General features: G+C 37.9%; 1 protein-coding gene across 1 annotated transcript; it reads left to right on the plus strand.

Annotated features, from left to right (window-relative positions):
• Nucleotides 1–461: 461 nt before the first annotated feature.
• Nucleotides 462–11,830, plus strand: LOC106561817 (intestinal mucin-like protein). Its single transcript, XM_045688658.1, is given in 18 exon segments — nucleotides 462–509; nucleotides 1,074–1,245; nucleotides 1,917–2,161; nucleotides 3,091–3,274; nucleotides 3,790–3,997; nucleotides 4,333–4,511; nucleotides 4,783–4,852; nucleotides 5,895–6,037; nucleotides 6,127–6,158; nucleotides 6,592–6,760; nucleotides 8,941–8,981; nucleotides 9,204–9,326; nucleotides 9,462–9,560; nucleotides 9,871–9,999; nucleotides 10,224–10,263; nucleotides 10,682–10,774; nucleotides 10,777–10,801; nucleotides 11,455–11,830. Coding segments are annotated over 18 exon segments (2,166 nt in total). The 5' UTR covers nucleotides 462–476; the 3' UTR covers nucleotides 11,636–11,830.
• The last annotated feature ends 8,616 nt before the right edge of the window (nucleotides 11,831–20,446 follow it).

Genomic DNA, 20,446 nt, shown 5'->3' on the forward strand with positions numbered 1-20,446 from the left:
CTTCCACTACCCCCACAACAACCCCTACCACTACCCCAACGACAACCCCTATCATTACCCCAACGACAACCCCTACCACTACCAATACCCCTACCACCTCCACAACCCCTACCACATTATGTTTTTGCACATACAAAAATCTACATTTCCCCTGCCGGTAAGTGATAGTGATAGTTTCCTTCATTCAAATGATCAATTCTGACTACATAATGCATTCATACACTTCATTTAATATCTATTCATTACTAATAATATGTTTTTGTTTAGGTTCCTTGATATATAATGAGACTGACGGGGCAGGCTGGTGTTTCACCTCCTACTGTAACTCAAGTTGTATTGTTGAGAAACAAGCCAGACCATGTCCCTCTACGACCCCAGCTACAGTCAGCACTGTCTCAACTACAGTCAGCACTGTCTCAGCAACAACAGAAGCTACACATACTACACCATCTACATTGTCCCCGACTACACCTTACATGGGCTGTGAATATGTCATTCCACCAAGAAAGGTAATGAAATAAATTAAACGGAATATTTGTGTTTCTTAGTTCATAGTGTTGTGTAGTTCATAGTGTTGTGTAGTTTATAGTGTGTTTCTTAGCTCATAGTGTTGTGTAGTTTATAGTGGTGTGTAGTTCATAGTGTTGTGTAGTTCATAGTGTTGTGTAGTTCATAGTGTTGTGTAGTACATAGTGTTGTGTAGTTCATAGTGTTTTGTAGTTCATAGTGTTGTGTAGTTCATAGTGTTGTGTAGTTCATAGTGTTGTGTAGTTCATAGTGTTGTGCAGTTATAGTGTTGTGTAGTTCATAGTGTTTTGTAGTTCATAGTGTTGTGTAGTTTATAGTGTTGTGTAGTTTATAGTGTTGTGTAGTTTATAGTGTTGTGTAGTTTATAGTGTTGTGTAGTTCATAGTGTTGTGTAGTTCATAGTGTTGTGTAGTTCGTAGTGTTGTGTAGTTTATAGTGTTGTGTAGTTATAATGTTGTGGTGTTCATAGTGTTGTGTAGTTCATAGTGTTGTGTAGTACGTAGTGTGTTTACTTTCAGGACTAAAACATACATTTTCAACTTTAGGATGGAGAGACTTGGAAGACAGGCAACTGCACTACTCAAACTTGCCACAGCGGTGAAATTACCACAAAGTATGTGGTCTGTGAGTCTGCAGAAAAGCCTGTGTGTGAAAATGGATATCCACCAGCTAAAGTCTATGACGAATCAGGTTGCTGCTATCACTACGAATGTGAATGTAAGTTCAAAACTTAATGTTTTTAATTATCTTCTCTCCTTCTACAAATACTTATTACTCCAAGTTTACTTGTTTTAAAGACGTCCTCCAGTGATTTTTGAACATTTCCTGTTGGAAAGTGATATTCCAAGTGTAAATACAGTAAAGAAATACAATATGTTTTGAAAAAAATTGTGTTTTTTTTTGGACACAACTGCAAACTTCAAGGAGTTGGTCTGATCCAGTGGCGCAACTTTGGTTTTAGAAGTGGGGGGACATAAGTATTATTATTATTATTATTTTCATCCAGTTGGATAAACACACCAAACAGCCTACTCGACTACTCAGAGGCTTCCGCATGGTCCTAAAGCACAGTGTTGCCTTGTTTTGTATCACATTCCAATGATAAAACTGGGAGTGGAACAAAAATGCAATTTCAGAATGTGGGGCGACATGCTCCCTGTAAACCCACCGTCTCCCCATCCCCAGTGAACGTTGCACCCTTGGTCTGATCTGATGGTGACATTGTGATGTTATCAGCTTGTGCCATTTCATGAGGATACCTAGACCACCTGTGGTGTTCAGTAAATCAGGTGTTAAATGAGGTGAAAAGGAGACTGGAGTAGGACATTAAACTCTTGTATTGATGAGTGATCTATCTATTTGATACCTTTTTCTGTTCCATCTCTCAGGTATATGCTATGGATGGGGAGACCCTCACTACGTCACATTTGATGGCCAGTATTACAGTTTCCAGGAAAACTGCACCTACGTTTTGATGAAAGAAATAGTTCCTCGACAGAACTTCAGTGTCAACATCGACAACTATAACTGCGATCCGTCTGGACATGCGACCTGCCCTCAGTCTCTGATTGTCTATTACAAGTCCTATAAAATCGTTCTTACTCCGAAGAGATTAAACGTGACAACAAATATGGTAATTATAACTGTGCTATTGTACACATTTATACACATTTATAAAAGTGCACTTTGATACAGACATTCCTTGATACAGACATACTTTGATACAGACATTCTTTGAGATAGACATTCTTTGATACAGACATTCTTTGATACAGACATTCTTTGAGATAGACATTCTTTGATACAGACATTCTTTGATACAGACATTCTTTGATACAGACATTCTTTGAGATAGACATTCTTTGATACAGACATTCTTTGATACAGACATTCTTTGATACAAACATTCTTTGAGATAGACATTCTTTGATACAGACATTCTTTGATACAGGCATTCTTTGATACAGCCATTCTTTGATACAGACATTCTTTGAGACAGACATTCTTTGATACAGACATCCTTTGATACAGACATTCTTTGATACATACATTCTTTTAGATAGACATTCTTTGATACAGGCATTCTTTGATACAGGCATTCTTTGATACAGACATTCTTTGATACAGACATTATTTGAGAGAGATTCTCATACCACTTTAAGACTTAAAATAATCTAGCCTCATATTTTGACATGTATTATTTACTTTTTATAACGTGGGGGTATTGATTAATAGGAATATCTGATCTTGTCGACTATGACAAATGTAATTTGCAGTACTACACTTCAGTAGTTACAAATAGTTATTTAACAACATTACATATTGGTTAACCACTTTGATGATGCCATCACGTTAACTCAAAAACCATCATCAAGGTATCTGAAACAGTCCCATGACATTTCAAAGAATTTAATTTTATTGACAAAAGATTGACAGACTACCAACTCTTCTTGTGACTTCATTTAGTTCTGGAAACCGTTGAAATCTGATCTACAGTATTGTAATGTTATTCTGTTCTCTATTCTCATTCGTTATGTAATGTTTTTACTTATCATTCACAAGGTTTACATCAATGGAAATCAGATCTTCCCGACCTATTCTAATGAAGACCTCATGATCACCAGCACTGGCGTAGAGTTACTGTTGAAGATCCCTGCCATTAAAGCAACAGTGATATTTAAGTCCCTTATGTTCAGTGTAACCCTGCCAAACTCCCTATTCCACAACAACACAGAGGGGCAGTGTGGTAAGTATGTAGGCATTGTCTACATCCCAAATGGCACACTGTTCCCAATGTAGTGCACTCCTTTTAACCACCTTTTTACCAGGGAGAATAGGGTCCCAATGTAGTGCACTCCTTTTAACCACCTTTTAACCAGGGGGGAATAGGGTTCCATTGTAGTGCACTCCTTTTAACCAGGGGGAATAGGGTGCCAATGTAGTGCACTCCTTTTAACCAGGGGGGAATAGGGTTCCATTTGGAATGCACCCATTATGTAGACAATAAACACTTTAAGTATGAATCAGAAGAACAGCTTGTAGTACTCTGTGAGTAAACTGAACATTTGTTGCAATGATTTGATGTTATTTTGTTGAATGTTATTGTATTGTCATGGCATTAAACAGTTCACTGTACAGTTACAATGATAGCATAACCAATTAAAATATAGTGTAGGTAGGCTTAATGATATAAGCAGCTGTTTCTGACATCAAAGAACTTGTGTTTATTCTCATTCCCATATTTATTTTACCTTTATAAAGGTACCTGTGACAATAACAGGAAAAACGATTGCAGACTACCGAATGGACAGATTGATCCATCATGTCCTGGGATGGCTCATAAATGGAAGATTGATGATGATAAAAAACCCTACTGTGATCTGAAATCCCCTACCCCACCTACCCCTACGCCTATGCCTCCACCCTGCCCGTCAAGAAAGACATCAATCTGTGACATCATTCTTAGCCCGTAAGACGTGCAACCTTGTAATAACACAAAGAGACAGCTATATTACAAAGGGAATCTGATTGAGGTTGCTATGACACTGTATACATGAAAGTCTGTAAACTTTCCGTTAAAGGCATGGGTTGTTGTTCCAAAACTTAGAACCAAACTTATCTTACAGACTGTTTATGCCATATAAAATATGTCATATTCATAAGAACTTCATAGATGCTTCACAAATAATTTAACGTGTAAGGCATACAGTAATCAATATTTGTAAGAGATCTGTCGTGACATGTTATATGCTCCTTTTGGGTTCGGCCTATATAATAACATAAATGGGTTCTTTATTTTGAAAGGGTCTTTAAGCAATGCCATGATGTTATCCCACCACAACCCTTCTTCGAGGCCTGTAAGTTTGATGTTTGCCTCATGCCAAATATCTCAATCGGCTGCTCCAGCCTGGAAGCCTACGCCGTGAGGTGTGCAGCAGCTGAAGTCTGTATCGACTGGAGGAACTCAACTAATGGAAAATGTGGTATGGAAGGACTTTCATATCAAATAAGGGTTGTATTCCAAATGGGATCCTATTCCCTACATTGTGCACTGCTTTTGACCAGGCTCTGGTGAAAAATAGTGATTTATGTAGGGAATAGGATCCCATTTGGAATGCAGGCAAGATGTTAATAGGATTTTAAATAATTCTAATGACTTTACAATTTATCAATATTAATTGTATTTTGTCAACCTGCATTTACAAATTGAGTTCTTACTGTTTTGTCTTTCATTCCATCTTGACCATATTACAGAACTGACATGCCCTAAGACCAAAGTGTATAAGGCATGTGGCTCTACTATCCAGCCAACATGCAATTCAAGGTATCCATCTCATTCCCATCTCATCTCATTCTCATTCTCATCTCATTCCATTCTCATTCCCATCTTATTCCCATCTCATTCTCATTCGCATCTGATCTCATTCTCATTCCCATCTCATTCATATCTCATCTCATTCCCATCTCATCTCATTCCCATCTTATTCTCATGTGAATCCCATCTCATCTCATTCCCATCTCGTTCTCATCTCATTCCCATCTCGTTCTCATCTCATTCCCATCTCATTCCCATCTCATCTCATCTCATTCTCATCAAAATTCCCATCTCATTTCATTCTCGTCTCATTCCCATCTCATTCTCATTTCATACCCATCTCATCTCATTCTCATCTCATTCCCATCTCATCTCATTCTCATCTCATTCCCATCTCATCTCATCACATTCCCATCTCATCTCATTATCATAACATTCCCATCTCATCTCATTCTCATTCCCATCTCATCTCATCTCATTCTCATCTCATTCCTATCTCATCTCATTCTCAACTCATTTCCATCTCATTCCCATCTCATTTCATTCTCATCTCATTTCCATCTCATTCTCTTCTCATTCCCATCTAATTCCCATCTCATTCCCATCTCATTCTCATCTCATTCCTATCTCATCTTATTCTCAACTCAATTCCATCTCATTCCCATCTCATTTCATTCTCATCTCATTTCCATCTCATCTCATTCTCATCTCATTGCCATCTCATCTCATTCCCATCACATCTCATTCTCATTCCCATCTCATCTTTCCTCATCTCATTCAATCTCATCTCATTCATCTCATTCTCATCTCATTCCCATCTCATTCCCATCTCCTTCCCATTACATTCTCATTCCCATCTCATCTCATTCTCATTCGCATCTCATTTCCATCTCATCTCATTCTCATATCATTCCCATCTCATTCCCATCTCATTCTCATCTCATTCCCATCTCATTATTTTACACCACTACCTAGTGGACATGCATTCTTAAAGGTTTCCATTATATTCCAAAGTTTCTAAACTGTAATGAATTGTTTTCTCTTGTCATAGATACAATGAAAAATATGTGCATTCATGTCAGGGAGCACAAATGACCCGTGACTTTGTATGTGACTCATTCATGGAGGGCTGTTTCTGCCCTGAGGGTACCGTCTTGTTCAACACATTCTCTGACACCTGTGTTCGTGACTGTGGTAAGGATGTGTCAGTTTGAGGAATACATTGTTTAATTGTGTCTCAAAGTAACACCACGTATGACTTAAGATCTTATTTTCCATTCAAGGATGTACTGGACCTGATGGAAAACCCAAACAGGTAATAATGTGGATGTATACCACAATGAATCTGTCAGAAGAAATAGTTTAACAGCTCACTTCACATTATAGCCCACAAAAAGGTTCTGTATAGAAACCCAAATATTTTAAGCAGTTTACTAGTTTCATTGGGGCTTGTTAGTGGTCCAAGCCCTGAAGAGGCTGGAGCCCTATTGTTATTATCAATCAATCAAATGTATTTGATAAAGCCCTTTTTTCATCAGCAGTGGTCACAAAGTGCTTTACAGATAGCCAGCCTAAAACCTAAAAGAGCAGGCAATGCAGAGGCATAAAGACAGTGGCTAAGAAAAGCTCCCTAGAAGGAAGGAACCTAGGAATAAACCAAAAGAGGAACCCGGTTCTGAGGGGTTGCCAGTCCTCGTCTTAATAAGTTTCAAGTCTCTGCTAACAGTGTTTGTTTTGTCCCAACACAGTTTGGTGAGACTTGGAACAGTAACTGCCAGAAGTGCACGTGTAATGCTGACACACTGAGTGTCCAGTGTGAACCAGTGAAATGTCCGCCCCAAGAAATTGTTACCTGTAAGAAGTACGGTGAGGTGTTGGTCAACGAGACGGTGGACTGCTGTCAGATAAATAAATGCGGTGAGTAGAGACAGGATTTGAGTTTAGACCAGATATAGGAACCTTAACAAGTCTGTGTGTGCTAAATGTTTGGTACAAGGAGTGGAATGTTAGCTACTTCATAAAGCTTTCATAAGCACTGCATAAATGTGTTGCAAAGCATCTATAACATGCTTTATAAAGGGTTCATAAATGTCGCATAACTCTGTGACATAATCACCGGACTGTGAATAGTGTAGCTTGTCCCTGAGCTGGTGGACCAATGGTTTCTTACCTCTCTTTCTGCTGGAGGTACTGCATGTTGATTCCAACCTTAAAAGTAACAACAAAGAAATTTAGCAGGTGTGTTAGGAAATGCCTTTGTCACATCAATTCAATTAAATTTAAGGGCTTTATTGGCATGGGAAACATATGTTAACATTGCCAAAGCAAGTGAAGTAGATAATAAACAAAAGTGAAATTAACTATAAAAATGAACAGTAAACATTACACTCATAGAAGTTCCAGAAGAATAAAGACATTTCAAATGTCATATTGTGCCTATATACAGTACAGTGTTGTAAAGATGTGCAAATTATTTGAAATAACAATTGAGATAGCTACAATATGAAATCTAACTCAACACTTAACTACTATAAACTCATGTAAATTACATAAATATAGGTTAACTAACTTGTTTTTCGATCTCCAGTAGCAGCACAAGTTAAGAATTTGATTTGCGAAATCATTACATAATCAGCGTAGTACGTCTCATCAGCAACACTAAAAATAAGTACCTCCGGGTCAAGCAATATTGATACATTTCAAATTAAAAGTCCCCTACTTAATAGTTGAAAAGGGTCAATAACCATTCATGATATATGATACACTATTGTTTAAACATGAACAATGATTCATATTTGTTTATATTTAAGTGACATTTGTATAAAATTTCGGTTTAAAAAAAATGTCTAAGGTGAAAGAAAATACCCCCAAAGGAATATATATTGGCTTAAAGCAAGAACTAATCTGGGTGCAGCAGTAAAAATATTGTAGAGAATACTCAGTAGGGTCAGTAGTGTATGTAGAATGTAAAATATGGAGTCATTTCATGGGACTCTGAATAATTCTGAGTATTGCTGGCTTTTTACTCCACCCGTTTCATTGCGGCTGAATCACATCACATGTGCCTTACTGCACTACAGAAAACCCTCTAACCAATCAACAGTGCAGGGCATGCTCACTGAATTAAAGGGCAACTAAGCTAAAAAATTGAAGTTTCTTAGATTTTTCCCAGACCTCAAAAGTCATCCCCTGATGTGGTTTTAACATTATTGTGAACACAGAAAATCACATTTAGTCATGTTTCTATTAAAACGGTGAGAAAAAAAAACTGGGGTAAACCAGAATTTTTGGGGGGGAAATCCGATACCTGGAAAAACAAAACCAAGAATACAACTGCATTTTTGAGAAAAAAAAAACTGAAGTAAGCAAAAAATTAAAACTGCAGCATTGCATTTTGGGGGAATTTGAGGTCAGGTTCAATACTGACTATGCGAAGAGGGAAATAGTTTGGGCAATCCTAGAAATGTTTTAGAGTAATATAATATATACAATTTAGCAAATGCTTTTATCCAAAGCATGAATACATTTTTAAGTATGGGTGGTCCTGGGAATCGGACACAATATCCTGGTTTTGCAATACTCTATCTAGATGCATGACAGGGTAATACGTTGTCAGTTGAATTATTCATAAGGCCTTTATTAAGCAGTGTTGATGCCACCGTTTAGAAAGCACAGGTTTGACTAATTTGACACAGTGGGTTATGTCATACAGTTATGCCACATTTATGAACCCTTTATAGAGCATGACATATGGTTATAGATGATTTGTAACACATTTCGTTAGAGTTTATGAAGCCTTTATACTGACCATGTCATTGGACCATGTCATTGGACCATGATATTGGACCATGTTATTGGACCATGATATTGGACCATGTTATTGAACCATGATATTGGACCATGTCATTGGACCATGTCATTGGACCATCACGCACCATAATTTCAAAACTATGTGTATAGTGATAAAACAGTGACTTAATATTTCATGGTGCAGGTGTCGTGATGGTAACATGGTGCAGGAATTGTGACTAACTTAACTGTTCAACAACTGTAATGTCTCAACCATTGTCTGACCCTTTTATTGTGTGTTCTCTCAGTACCCAAACCTGTTTGTGTCTACAATAATACTGAATACATGGTGAGAAGTAACACTTTTTTGATATCACTCTGCACAAATATATTTTTGCAGGCAGAACAGAGCAGTATTACAATAAATCATTTGTAAATTGTGTATAAATTAAACCTAAATATTGATGTGTCAATCACAGATTGCCCCTTTAAGTAATCCTGAGAGCCACTGTGGCCCCAAGCTTAATTTTTGCTTCAGTACATGATACTAACTCTTGCTTGCATTCTCCAGCTTGGTGAAAATGTTCCCAGCGGCACCTGTGAGGAGTGCAAGTGTGGCCCTAATAAGGATCCAGTTTCCAAGCTGTATGTTGTAGACTGTGTCCAAATCAACTGTTCCACCACCTGCCAAACGGTACTGTACTCGGGATAATGGCAATCTCGGTTTAACATAAGTGAAACATTTTACATGGTAGGCTATACAGTATAATATTCCAGGTATATATGAAGGAAATCCACTAATGATGTCACCTTGTTGATTCTCCTCCAGGGTTATGAGTATGAAGTCGTACCTGAGAAATGTTGTGGAACGTGTGTCCAGAAGGACTGTGTTGTAGTTCTCCCAGATGCCACATCTCACATCATTCAGGTGACATTGATGAGATAATGCACCCAAATTAGATTCTTTTTAACATCAGATATCTTTGTGATATCTCAAAGGGACGAATTACATCACTAATGAGAACATTTAAATGCTTACAAATGTTCATAAATGCATCATAAATGATCATAAATGTTAAAGGTGTAAATGCTTAAGAATCTTACTACTTGTTTACATTTTCAAATAATGAAGTACTTATTCCTGAAAAGTTTATAAATTATTTATCAATGCTTATTTATTGAAGTTTTTATAATGTACAGTATTCATTTATCAACATTTATGTTTTGCTATTTGACAGCTTGGGAAGTTTTGGTCACCCCCTAGTGACCGCTGTGTGAAGTATGACTGCTCAAAAACAAACAAACAGCTCATCGTTGTGAAATCCAAATTGGAATGCCCAGTGTTCCGTCCAGAGGACTGCGTCCCTGTAAGTAGATGAGGAAACTGGTTGAATGTGTTTGTTTGAAGTAAATAACTATACACTGGTTGCTTCATTTGATAGTAACTTTTAGGTTATATTGAATTTACACCCGAGTAGCATATTTATAGATGATCATAGTTTTCTATTATAACATCTATACTGTGTTCTCTAGCTCAATAGACTGTAACTAGTCATATCCAAATTGTGCTGAACGCTATTATTTTTGACAGGGAACTGAGAAAACTGATGCAAATGGATGTTGCACAACCTGTAAGTTAAAACAATATACTGATTCATTTATAAATATTCATGATTGTGTGAAGTTGTATTTTTTATCCTGAACCTGACCTCTTATGAACCTCTTATGACTGACATAACAACTCTTATGAACATAACTCTTATGAACATAAGCTCTTATGAACATAACCTCTTATAAATATAACCTCTTATGAACATAACCTCTTATGAACATAACCTCTTATGAACATAACCTCTTATGAACCTAACCTCTTATGAACATAACCTCTACATAGACTTAATAAATCAATGTTGAGTTTCTGTGGATGAAACTGAATACAGATATGATGTGATATACTTTTTCAAGTTGCTCAAAGTCTGTGCACTTTACATAGTAAGGGGGAAACTCACCACTTTAAAATGCCCTCCTGAACTCTGTCTACCTAAACAGGCACTTTACGTAGTCACTGTGATGTGACTAACACCACCACCTACCTAGAGGTGAATAACTGCAGGTCTACTGTGCCGGTGGAAATCTCAGCCTGCGGGGATCCTGTGGAACGTCTTCTATGTGAGTACAAACTCTAAATAAGAACACACACACACACACACACATACACACACACACACACACACAGGCATTTTGGTCTTGCAGAAATTTGTACTTGGGGAATTGGATTGAAGGGTGAGAAATCAATGTGTCACGAGACGTCGTAGTAAGTGGACAAAGGCGTAGCGGGTTGAGTGCTCATTTCCACTTTTATTTTGAACACTTAAATAATCAAAACAATAAGAGCGAGCGAACTAACAGTCTTGCAGGCTAAACAGAGCAGTGCAAAGAACAACCTCCCAAAAATCCCACAATAAACATACTCCCCTAATTATAGGACCTTCAATCAACCTAGCGATAAACAGCTTGCCTTCAATTGAAGGCCCAATTCAATTACCTAAACATAGATCTAAACACCCTAGAACAGTCATGAAATATACAAACATCTAATATAGACCCAAAACCCCGGAATACATAAATCACACACACACACACACACACACACACACACGCCAAAAAACACATAGAAACAAACGCAACATGCATTTGGGTCTTGCAGAAATTTGTACTTGGGGAATTGGATTGAAGGGTGAGAAATCAATGGGAGTTGACCTATGGCAGAATAAATGTGGTACTGTTTCTAACAGTGATGTTTGTTGTGTCCTGTTTGCTAGGTACTCTGCAGAGAAAAACACCTTGATGCACTCCTGCTCCTGCTGTCAGGAGATGTCTACCAGTGAGAGGAAGGTGGAGATGCTCTGCCCTGACGGGAAGAAGATCATGCAGAACTACATTTACATTGATAAGTGCGGCTGCCATGACTCTGAGTGTGACAAGAAGAACCACGTAGATTAGGCCTTGAAGAATTAAGTCTTTTGAAATGTTCTTATTTACATTAACTGCATGGAATATTAAATACTTTTATCTAAAGGGGAAACCAATAGGGGCTGTCTAATTATCATATAGGCTACTTTCATGAACTGTATGTCCTTTCTCTCTACACTATCATAGACATTATGCAAACGTATTAAACTGATGAAGAAGCATGAAGTCATTATCTTTCTTGTTTTATTTCATATTGTCAAGCGCATCAATGTGTGACTAGGTAAAAAGTACACATAGTATTTAATAAAGAACACATTCATTACATAACTGATACTATTATAAGGGGCAATCTGCAATTCAAACAACAACAAAGTGGCCAACCTGCCACTGTTTTGGCAAAAACCTGAAGGATGGGGCTGGAGAAATGTAACCACTCTCAAATTCATAGAGAGGGCCTTCGATGCAAGGAATGACCGTCCATGATATCAACATTATAGTGGAAACTATGTTGAATGAACCAGTGTGTGCTCAGTGGGTAATATATTATTAGAAAAACAATTAGGGTACACAATATGCATGCAGTCACTGACAACTTACCATGAGCTGTTTTCTAAAGGGATGTGATTGAATGTAACAAACTGGCTACCTATCTGTCATTTCCAGAAATCCTCTCACTGATAGAAATAACATAAATCTGTCTTATGTTTAGCCAATTCTATATCAATGAATGTATCTGTCATTTCAAGATGTAGCTAATATTCACCTAAATATTTGTTTACTTATTGACATTTAGATGATATTTTTAGCCAGAGAGAAAGTTTATAGCAAGTTGAACATTTGATTTAACCTCTATGGTCCCACCCCTGGTACACCCTATCAACAGCAGGTGAAATATCAAGGGTGCCAAATTTGAAAACAATTAAAAGTCATAATTCAAATTTCTCAAACATACAACTATCTTACACCCTTTGAAAGATAAACATCTCCTTAACCTCTCTGGGCTAGGCGGGACGAACCACAGCTAAATGCAGCACTAACCTTTGATGATCTTCATCAGATGACAACCCTAGGACATTATGTTATACAATACATGCATGTTTTGTTCAATCAAGTTCATATTTATATCAAAAACCAGCTTTTTACATTAGCATGTGACGTTCAGAACTAGCAAACTTCAGGTGAATTTACTAAATTACTCACGATAAACGTTCACAAAAAACATAATTATTTTAAGAATTATAGATACAGAACTCCTCTATGCACTGGCTATGTCCGATTTTAAAATAGCTTTTCGGTGAAAGCACATTTTGCAATATTCTCAGTAGATAGCCCGGCATCACAGGGCTAGCTATTTAGACACCCATCAAGTTTAGCACTCACCAAAATCAGATTCACTATAAGAAAAATGTTATTACCTTTGCTGTCTTCGTCAGAATGCACTCCCAGGACTTCTACTTCAATAACAAATGTTGGTTTGGTTCAAAATAATCCATAGTTATATCCAAATATCCTCTGTTTTGTTCGTGCGTTCAAGACACTATCCGAATGGTAAAGAAGGGTGACGCGCACGATGCATTTCGTGACAAAAAAATTCTAAATATTCCATTACCGTACTTCGAAGCATGTCAACCGCTGTTTAAAATCAATTTTTATGCCATTTTTCTCGTAAAAAAGCGATGATATTCCGACCGGGAAAGCGTGTTTAGGTTCAAAGACGAAAGAAAATAAAACAGGGGGTCGACTCGTGCACGCACCTCAGCCCATTGTCCTCTGATAGAGCACTTGCCAAAAGCGCTAATGTTTTTCAGCCAGTGGCTGGAATTACATCATTCAGCTTTTTCCCGCCTTCTGAGAGCCTATGGGAGCCGTAGGAAGTGTCACGTTACAGCAAAGATCCTCAGTCTTCAATAAACAGAGTCAAGAAGCTCAAGGAATGGTCGGAGAGGGCACTTCCTGTACAGAGTCTTCTCAGGTTTTTGCCTGCCATATGAGTTCTGTTATACTCACAGACACCATTCAAACAGTTTTAGAAACTTTAGGGTGTTTTCTATCCCAAGCCAATAATTATATGCATATTCTAGTTTCTGGGCAGTAGTAATAACCAGATTAAATCGGGTACATTTTTTATCCGGCCGTGTAAATACTGCCCCCTATCCATATCAGGTTAATCTAACCACGTTGTCCGATTTCAAAAAGGCTTTACGGCGAAAGCATAAAGTTAGATTATGTTAGGACAGTACATTGAAAATAGCTGTGTGTAATGTTTTGTCAATGGAAAGACAGGCGTCACCAAAAGCAGAAAACCAGCTAAAATTATGCACTAACCTTTGACAATCTTCATCAGATGACACTCCTAGGACATTATGTTAGACAATACATGCATTTTTTGTTCTATCAAGTTCATATTTATATCCAAAAACAACGTTTTACTATGGCGTTGATGTTGAGGAAATATTTTCCCTCCAATACCGCCAGTCAATCAGCACAACAAATTAAATAATTACTTTTCGAAAACATTGGTAAAATATTATAATGTCATTCAAAGAATTATAGATTAACCTGTTAGGGCTAGGGGGCAGTATTGACACAGCTTGATAAAAAACGTATCCGATTTAATCTGGTTACTACTCCTGCCCAGTAACTAGAATATGCATATAATTATTGGCTTTGGATAGAAAACACCCTAAAGTTTCTAAAACTGTTTGAATGGTGTCTGTGAGTATAACATAACTCATATGGCAGTGTTTCCTAACCTGCAGTGATTCCCAACCTGTTCAATCACCTGCTCTACCATCCTTCCCCCCTGTTGATACATGGCTCTGCCTATGTATCAATATTGCTGCATATCTAAACAATGTCTTTGGTAAGATTAGTAAATTATCCTTATGTCAGACCTTATCTTTTAGGATTGCCCCTTTCATTTTCCACATGTCCAATTCTTCCTGGGGCATTCATTCTCGGCTATCCTGTAACAATTCTCTGTCAAGAGTCTTATCTTCTGTAACCTGTCTGGGCTAGGGGGCAGTATTTTCACGGCCGGATAAAAAACGTACCCGATTTAAACTGGTTACTACTCTTGCCTAGAAACGAGAATATGCATATTATTAGTAGATTTGGATAGAAAACACTCTGAAGTTTCTAAAACTGTTTAAATGGTGTCTGTGAGTATAACAGAACTCATATGGCAGGCAAAAACCGGAGAAGATTCCAGGCAGGAAGTGGCCTGTCTGAGAATTTGTAGTTCTTCTTTTGATTCTCTATCGAAACTACAGTATCTGTGGGGTTACGATGCACTTTCTAATCTTCCATTGGCTCTCTAAAGCCTTCAGAAAGTGGATTGAGACATCTTCTGTCTCTGGGCAGAGTATAGTAGCTCAGTTTCTCAGTGGTCTGCCTGGTGACAAAGAGATTGGATATGCGCTTTCACACGAGCACGCTGTTTTTTTCTTTTCCTCTTTGAATGAATACACTATTGTCCGGTTGGAATATTATCGCTATTTTACGAGAAAAATATCATAAAGATTGATTTTAAACAACGTTTGACATGCTTCTAAGTACGGTAATGGATTTTTTTTATTTTTTTGTCTCGAAATGCGCTCGCGCGTTACCCTTTGGATAGTGACCTGAACGCACAAACAAAACTGAGGTATTTGGACATAACTATGGATTATTTGGAACAAAAACAACATTTCTTGTGGAAGTAGCAGTCCTGGCAGTGCATTCTGACGAAGATCAGCAAAGGTAATACAATTTTTCTAATACTAATTCTGAGTTTAATGTGCACAAACTTGGTGGGTGTCAAAATAGCTAGCCTGTGATGGCTGAGCTATGTACTCAGAATATTGCAAAATATGCTTTTGCCTAAAAGCTATTTTAAAATCTAACATAGCGATTGTATAAAGGAGTTCTGTATTTATAATTCTTAAAATAATTGTTATGTATTTTGTCAACGTTTATCATGAGTAATTTAGTAAATTCACCGGAAGTTTTCGGTGGGTATGCTAGTTCTGAACATCACATGCTAATGTAAAAAGCTGGTTTTTGATATAAATATCAACTTGATTGAACAAAACATGCATGTATTGTATAACATAATGTCCTAGGAGTGTCATCTGATGAAGATCATCAAAGGTTAGTGCTTCATTGTCACGTCCTGACCAGCAGATGGAGCTAGTGTTTTAGTTTTGGTCAGGACGTGGCATGTTTGTGTAGGGTATGTTTGTATTGTTGATTGGGACTTCCAATTGAAGGCAGGTGTGTTGAGTTGCCTTTGATTGGAAGTCCTATATAGGGGTGTGTGTTTTTCTTTGGGGTTGTGGGTGGTTGTTTTGCACTGCTTTTTTAGCCTGCAAACTGTTGCTGCTGTCACGTTTATTGTTTCCTGTGGATGCTTTACTCCTTTTGTTGGGTAATTAAAAAATGAGTATTCACATACCTGCTGCGCCTTGGTTCATTTCAGAAGACAGTCGTTACATTCATTTAGCTGTGTTTTGGGTTTTTGTGACATATATGCTTGCTTGGAAAATGGCTGTGTGATTATTTTGGTCTATGTACTCTGCTAACATAATCTAATGTTTTGCTTTCGCTGTAAAGCCTTTTTGAAATCGGACTATGTGGATAGATTAACCTCTATGGGCTAGGTGGGACGCTTGCGTCCCACCTAGCCCATAGAGGTTAGAAGCATGTCAAACGCTGTTTAAAATCAAATTTTCTGCTTTTCTTTCTCGTAAAATAGCGATAACATTCCATCTGGACAACTTTGTATTCATTCAAAGAGGGAAAGAAAAAAATGGTGAGGTCTCGTGAACGCGCATCTCCAGTCTCTCTGTCCCCAGGCAGACCACTGACAATCTCTGTTCCTGTTATCTGCCCAGAGACAGGAGAGGCGTCAATCCACTTTCTGAAGGCTTTAGAGAGCCAATGGAAGCCTTAGAAAGTGTCACGTAACCGCTCAGATGCTGTAATTTCGATAGAGAAGCAACAGAAGGACTACAAATTGTCAGACAGGCCACTTCCTGCATGGAATCTTCTCAGGTTTTTGCCTACCATATGAGTTCTGTTATACTCACAGACACCATTCAAACAGTTTTAGAAACTATCGAGTGTTTTCTATCCAAATCGCCTAATAATATGCATATTCCCATTTCTGGGCAAGAGTAGTAACCAGTTTAAATTGGGTAGGTTTTTTTATCCAGCGAAAAATCATATCGCCATTAGCTTAACAAAATTTAATAATAAATAAAACATTTAAAAAAATCTAATTATATCGTTTTATAGACACACCTCTCCTGAATCAAACCACGTTGTCCGATTTCAAAAAGGCTTTACAGCAAAAGCAAAACATTAGATTATGTTGGAGGAGTATATCGTAAAAGTAGCCACATAGCCATTTTCCGACCAACCACATGCATCACAAATAACCAAAAAACAGCTAAATGCAGCACTAACCTTTGACAATCTTCATCAGATGACACACCTAGGACATCATGTTACACAATACATGCATTCTTTTGTTCGATAAAGTTCATATTTATATATAAAAACAGCATTTTACATCGGTGCGTAACGTTGACTAACTATTTTCCCTCAAATGCATCCGATGAAACAGAGCTACAATTTACTAAATTACTATTCAAAAACATTTTTAAAATGTAATATTGTCATTCTAAGATTTATAGATGAATATCTCTTGAAAGCACCTGTAATGCCAGATTTAAAAATAACTTTACTGGGTAATCACACTTTGCGATAAAAGGGGATGCGATACTCAGAACAATAGGCTAGCAATAGCAATAGGCTAGCCATCTTGGAACAATCGCATATCAAATTTCAAATCAAATTTATTTTTATATAGCCCTTCGTACATCAGCTGATATTCTCAAAGTGCTGTACAGAAACCCAGCCTAAAACCCCAAACAGCAAGCAAAGCATGTGAAAGAAGCACGGTGGCTAGGAAAAACTCCCTAGGAAAAACTCCCTAGAAAGGCCAAAAACCTAGGAAGAAACCTAGAGAGGAACCAGGCTATGATGGGTGGCCAGTCCTCTTCTGGCTGTGCAGGGTGGATATTATAACAGAACATGGTCAAAATGTTAAAATGTTAAAATGTTCATAAATGACCTGGCATATCACATCTAGTCTTGTATACTATTGTCAATAATCCCTTACCTTTGGTTGTCTTCATCAGAAAGCACTTCCAGGATTCCCAGGTCCACAATAAATGTATTTTTGTTCGAAAAAATGACTCCTTTATGTTCCAAGAGCTTGTTCTTGTTAGCGCGTCTGAAGGCTGATCCAAATGCTTCGTCGGCCACGGGACAGCCATTTCGAGAAAATGCATTTTTTTCCCCATTTAGGTTCGTTCAAACATGTCAAACGTTGTATAACATAAATCTTCAGGGCGTTTTTCAACAAGAGAGCCAATAAGATTCGAGGGGGACGATTGCATTGTGTTTCAAAACGTTTCGAAAGGGGAGGGTAACCAGGGGCGCCAGCATCATAATGGTGATGGCCCTCTCCGTGTGACCATGTTCCACAGAGTCTCATTCATTGAATTTTAACAGTAGAAGGCTGAAACCAATTTGTGAAGACTGGGGACATCTAGTGGAAGCAATAGGAAGTGCTCAATGAACCATAGCTCACGGTGTGGTTAATAGGCAACGTGATGAGGTTGAGTTCGCAATTCAGAATTCCACTTCCTGTTTCCATCTGTCTCGGGGTTTTGACTGCCATATGAGTTCTGTTGTACTCACAGACACCATTCAAACAGTTTTAGAAACTTTGGGGTGTTTTCTATCCACAAGTATTAATTATATGCATATCCTAGCTTCTGAGTTTGAGTAGGAGGCCGTTTAAAATGGGCACAAATCTTTTTCAAAAATCGCTTTAGCGCCCCCTATCCTAGGGGAACGCCAAGAGGTTAACAGAACCTGGTATGGGCCTTCCCAATGGGGCTGCTTCCAGTCTTTTGTCCTCAGGGAATGGATCCACACCCAGTCTCCTGTTTGGATTGAGTGAATCACTTTCTCCTGTAATTCACCTGTTGTACACAAAATCTTGGACATACGGATTTGGTTAATAAACAGTCTTCTCATGTGCTCTGCTCGTATTTCTTCAACTTCTATGTCTACCTGTTCTGGTCTCTCTAACTCTGGCCTTCTATTTGTTCAACCTGATTGGCTAAAATGTCATCCATCATTTAAAGAGTTAGATCCTAGTAAACCAACTCCAGGGATAATATCATGACCTAATATTTTAGCTACCATAATCATGTCCACCAAGTAAGTTGGGAACACTTCTACCCATTTGCTATACTTATCTATTATTGTTAAACACCCCTTCTTCCCCTCTCTTCGGAGTAGTTCAATAAGGACCATTTCCAAATGTTGGAGTGGATATTCAAATTTTTTTTAAAGTAATTATCCTCTATGCCATTAAGTAGTTATCCTCTAGGCCAATAACCTCTAGGCCACCACTCTTTCCTAACCTGCAGTGTTTCCCAACCTGTTCAATCACCTGCTCTACCATCCTTCCCCCCTGTTGATACATGGCTCTGCCTATGTATCAATGTTGCTGCATATCTAAACAATGTCTTTGGTAAGATTAGTATATTATCCTTATGTCAGACCTTATCTTGTAGGATTGCCCCTTTCATTTTCCACATGTCTAATTCTTCCTGGGGCATTCATTCTCGGCTATCCTGTAACAATTCTCTGTCAAGAGTCTTATCTTCTGTAACCTGTCTGGACTAGGGGGCAGCATTTTCACGGCCGGATACAAAACGTACCCGATTTAAACTGGTTACTACTCTTGCCTAGAAACGAGAATATGTATATTATTAGTAGATTTGGATAGAAAACACTCTGAAGTTTCTAAAACTGTTTAAATGGTGTCTGTGAGTATAACAGAACTCATATGGCAGGCAAAAACCTGAGAAAATTCCAAGCAGGAAGTGGCCTGTCTGAGAATTTGTAGTTCTTCTTTTGATTCTCTATCGAAACTACAGTATATGTGGGGTTATGTTGCACTTTCCAAGGCTTCCATTGGCTCTCTAAAGCCTTCAGAAAGTGGATTGAGACATCTTCTGTCTCTGGGCAGAGTATGGTAGCTCAGTTTCTCAGTGGTCTGCCTGGTGACAAAGAGATTGGATATGTGCGGTCACGTGAGCACGCTGTTTTTTCTTTTCCTCTTTGAATGAATACACTATTGTCCGGTTGGAATATTATTGCTATTTTACGAGAAAAATACCATAAAAATTGATTTTAAACAGCGTTTGACATGCTTCTAAGTATGGTAATGGAACATTTTATATTTCTTTGTCTCAAAATGCGCTCGCGTGTTACCCTTTGGATATTGACCTGAACGCACATACAAAACGGAGGTATTTGGACATAACTATGGATTATTTGGAACAAAAACAACATTTCTCGTGGAAGTAGCAGTCCTGGGAGTGCATTCTGGCGAAGATCAGCAAAGGTAATACAATTTGTCTAATACTAATTCTGAGTTTAGTGTGCTCCGAACTTGGCGGGTGTCAAAATAGCTAGCCGTAATGGCTGAGCTATGTACTCAGAATATTGCAAAATATGCTTTCGCCGAAAAGCTATTTTAAAATCTAACATAGCAATTGCATAAAGGAGTTCTGTATCTATAATACTTAAAATAATTGTTATGTATTTTGTCAACGTTTATGATGAGTAATTTAGTAAATTCACAGGAAGTTTTCGGTGGGAATATATTTCTGAACATCACACACCAATGTAAAAAGCTGTTTTTTGATGTAAATATGAACTTGATTGAACAAAACATGCATGTATTGTATAACATAATGTCCTAGGAGTGTC

Source organism: Salmo salar, chromosome ssa10 (assembly GCF_905237065.1).
Source record: "Salmo salar chromosome ssa10, Ssal_v3.1, whole genome shotgun sequence".
NCBI lineage: Eukaryota > Metazoa > Chordata > Actinopteri > Salmoniformes > Salmonidae > Salmo > Salmo salar.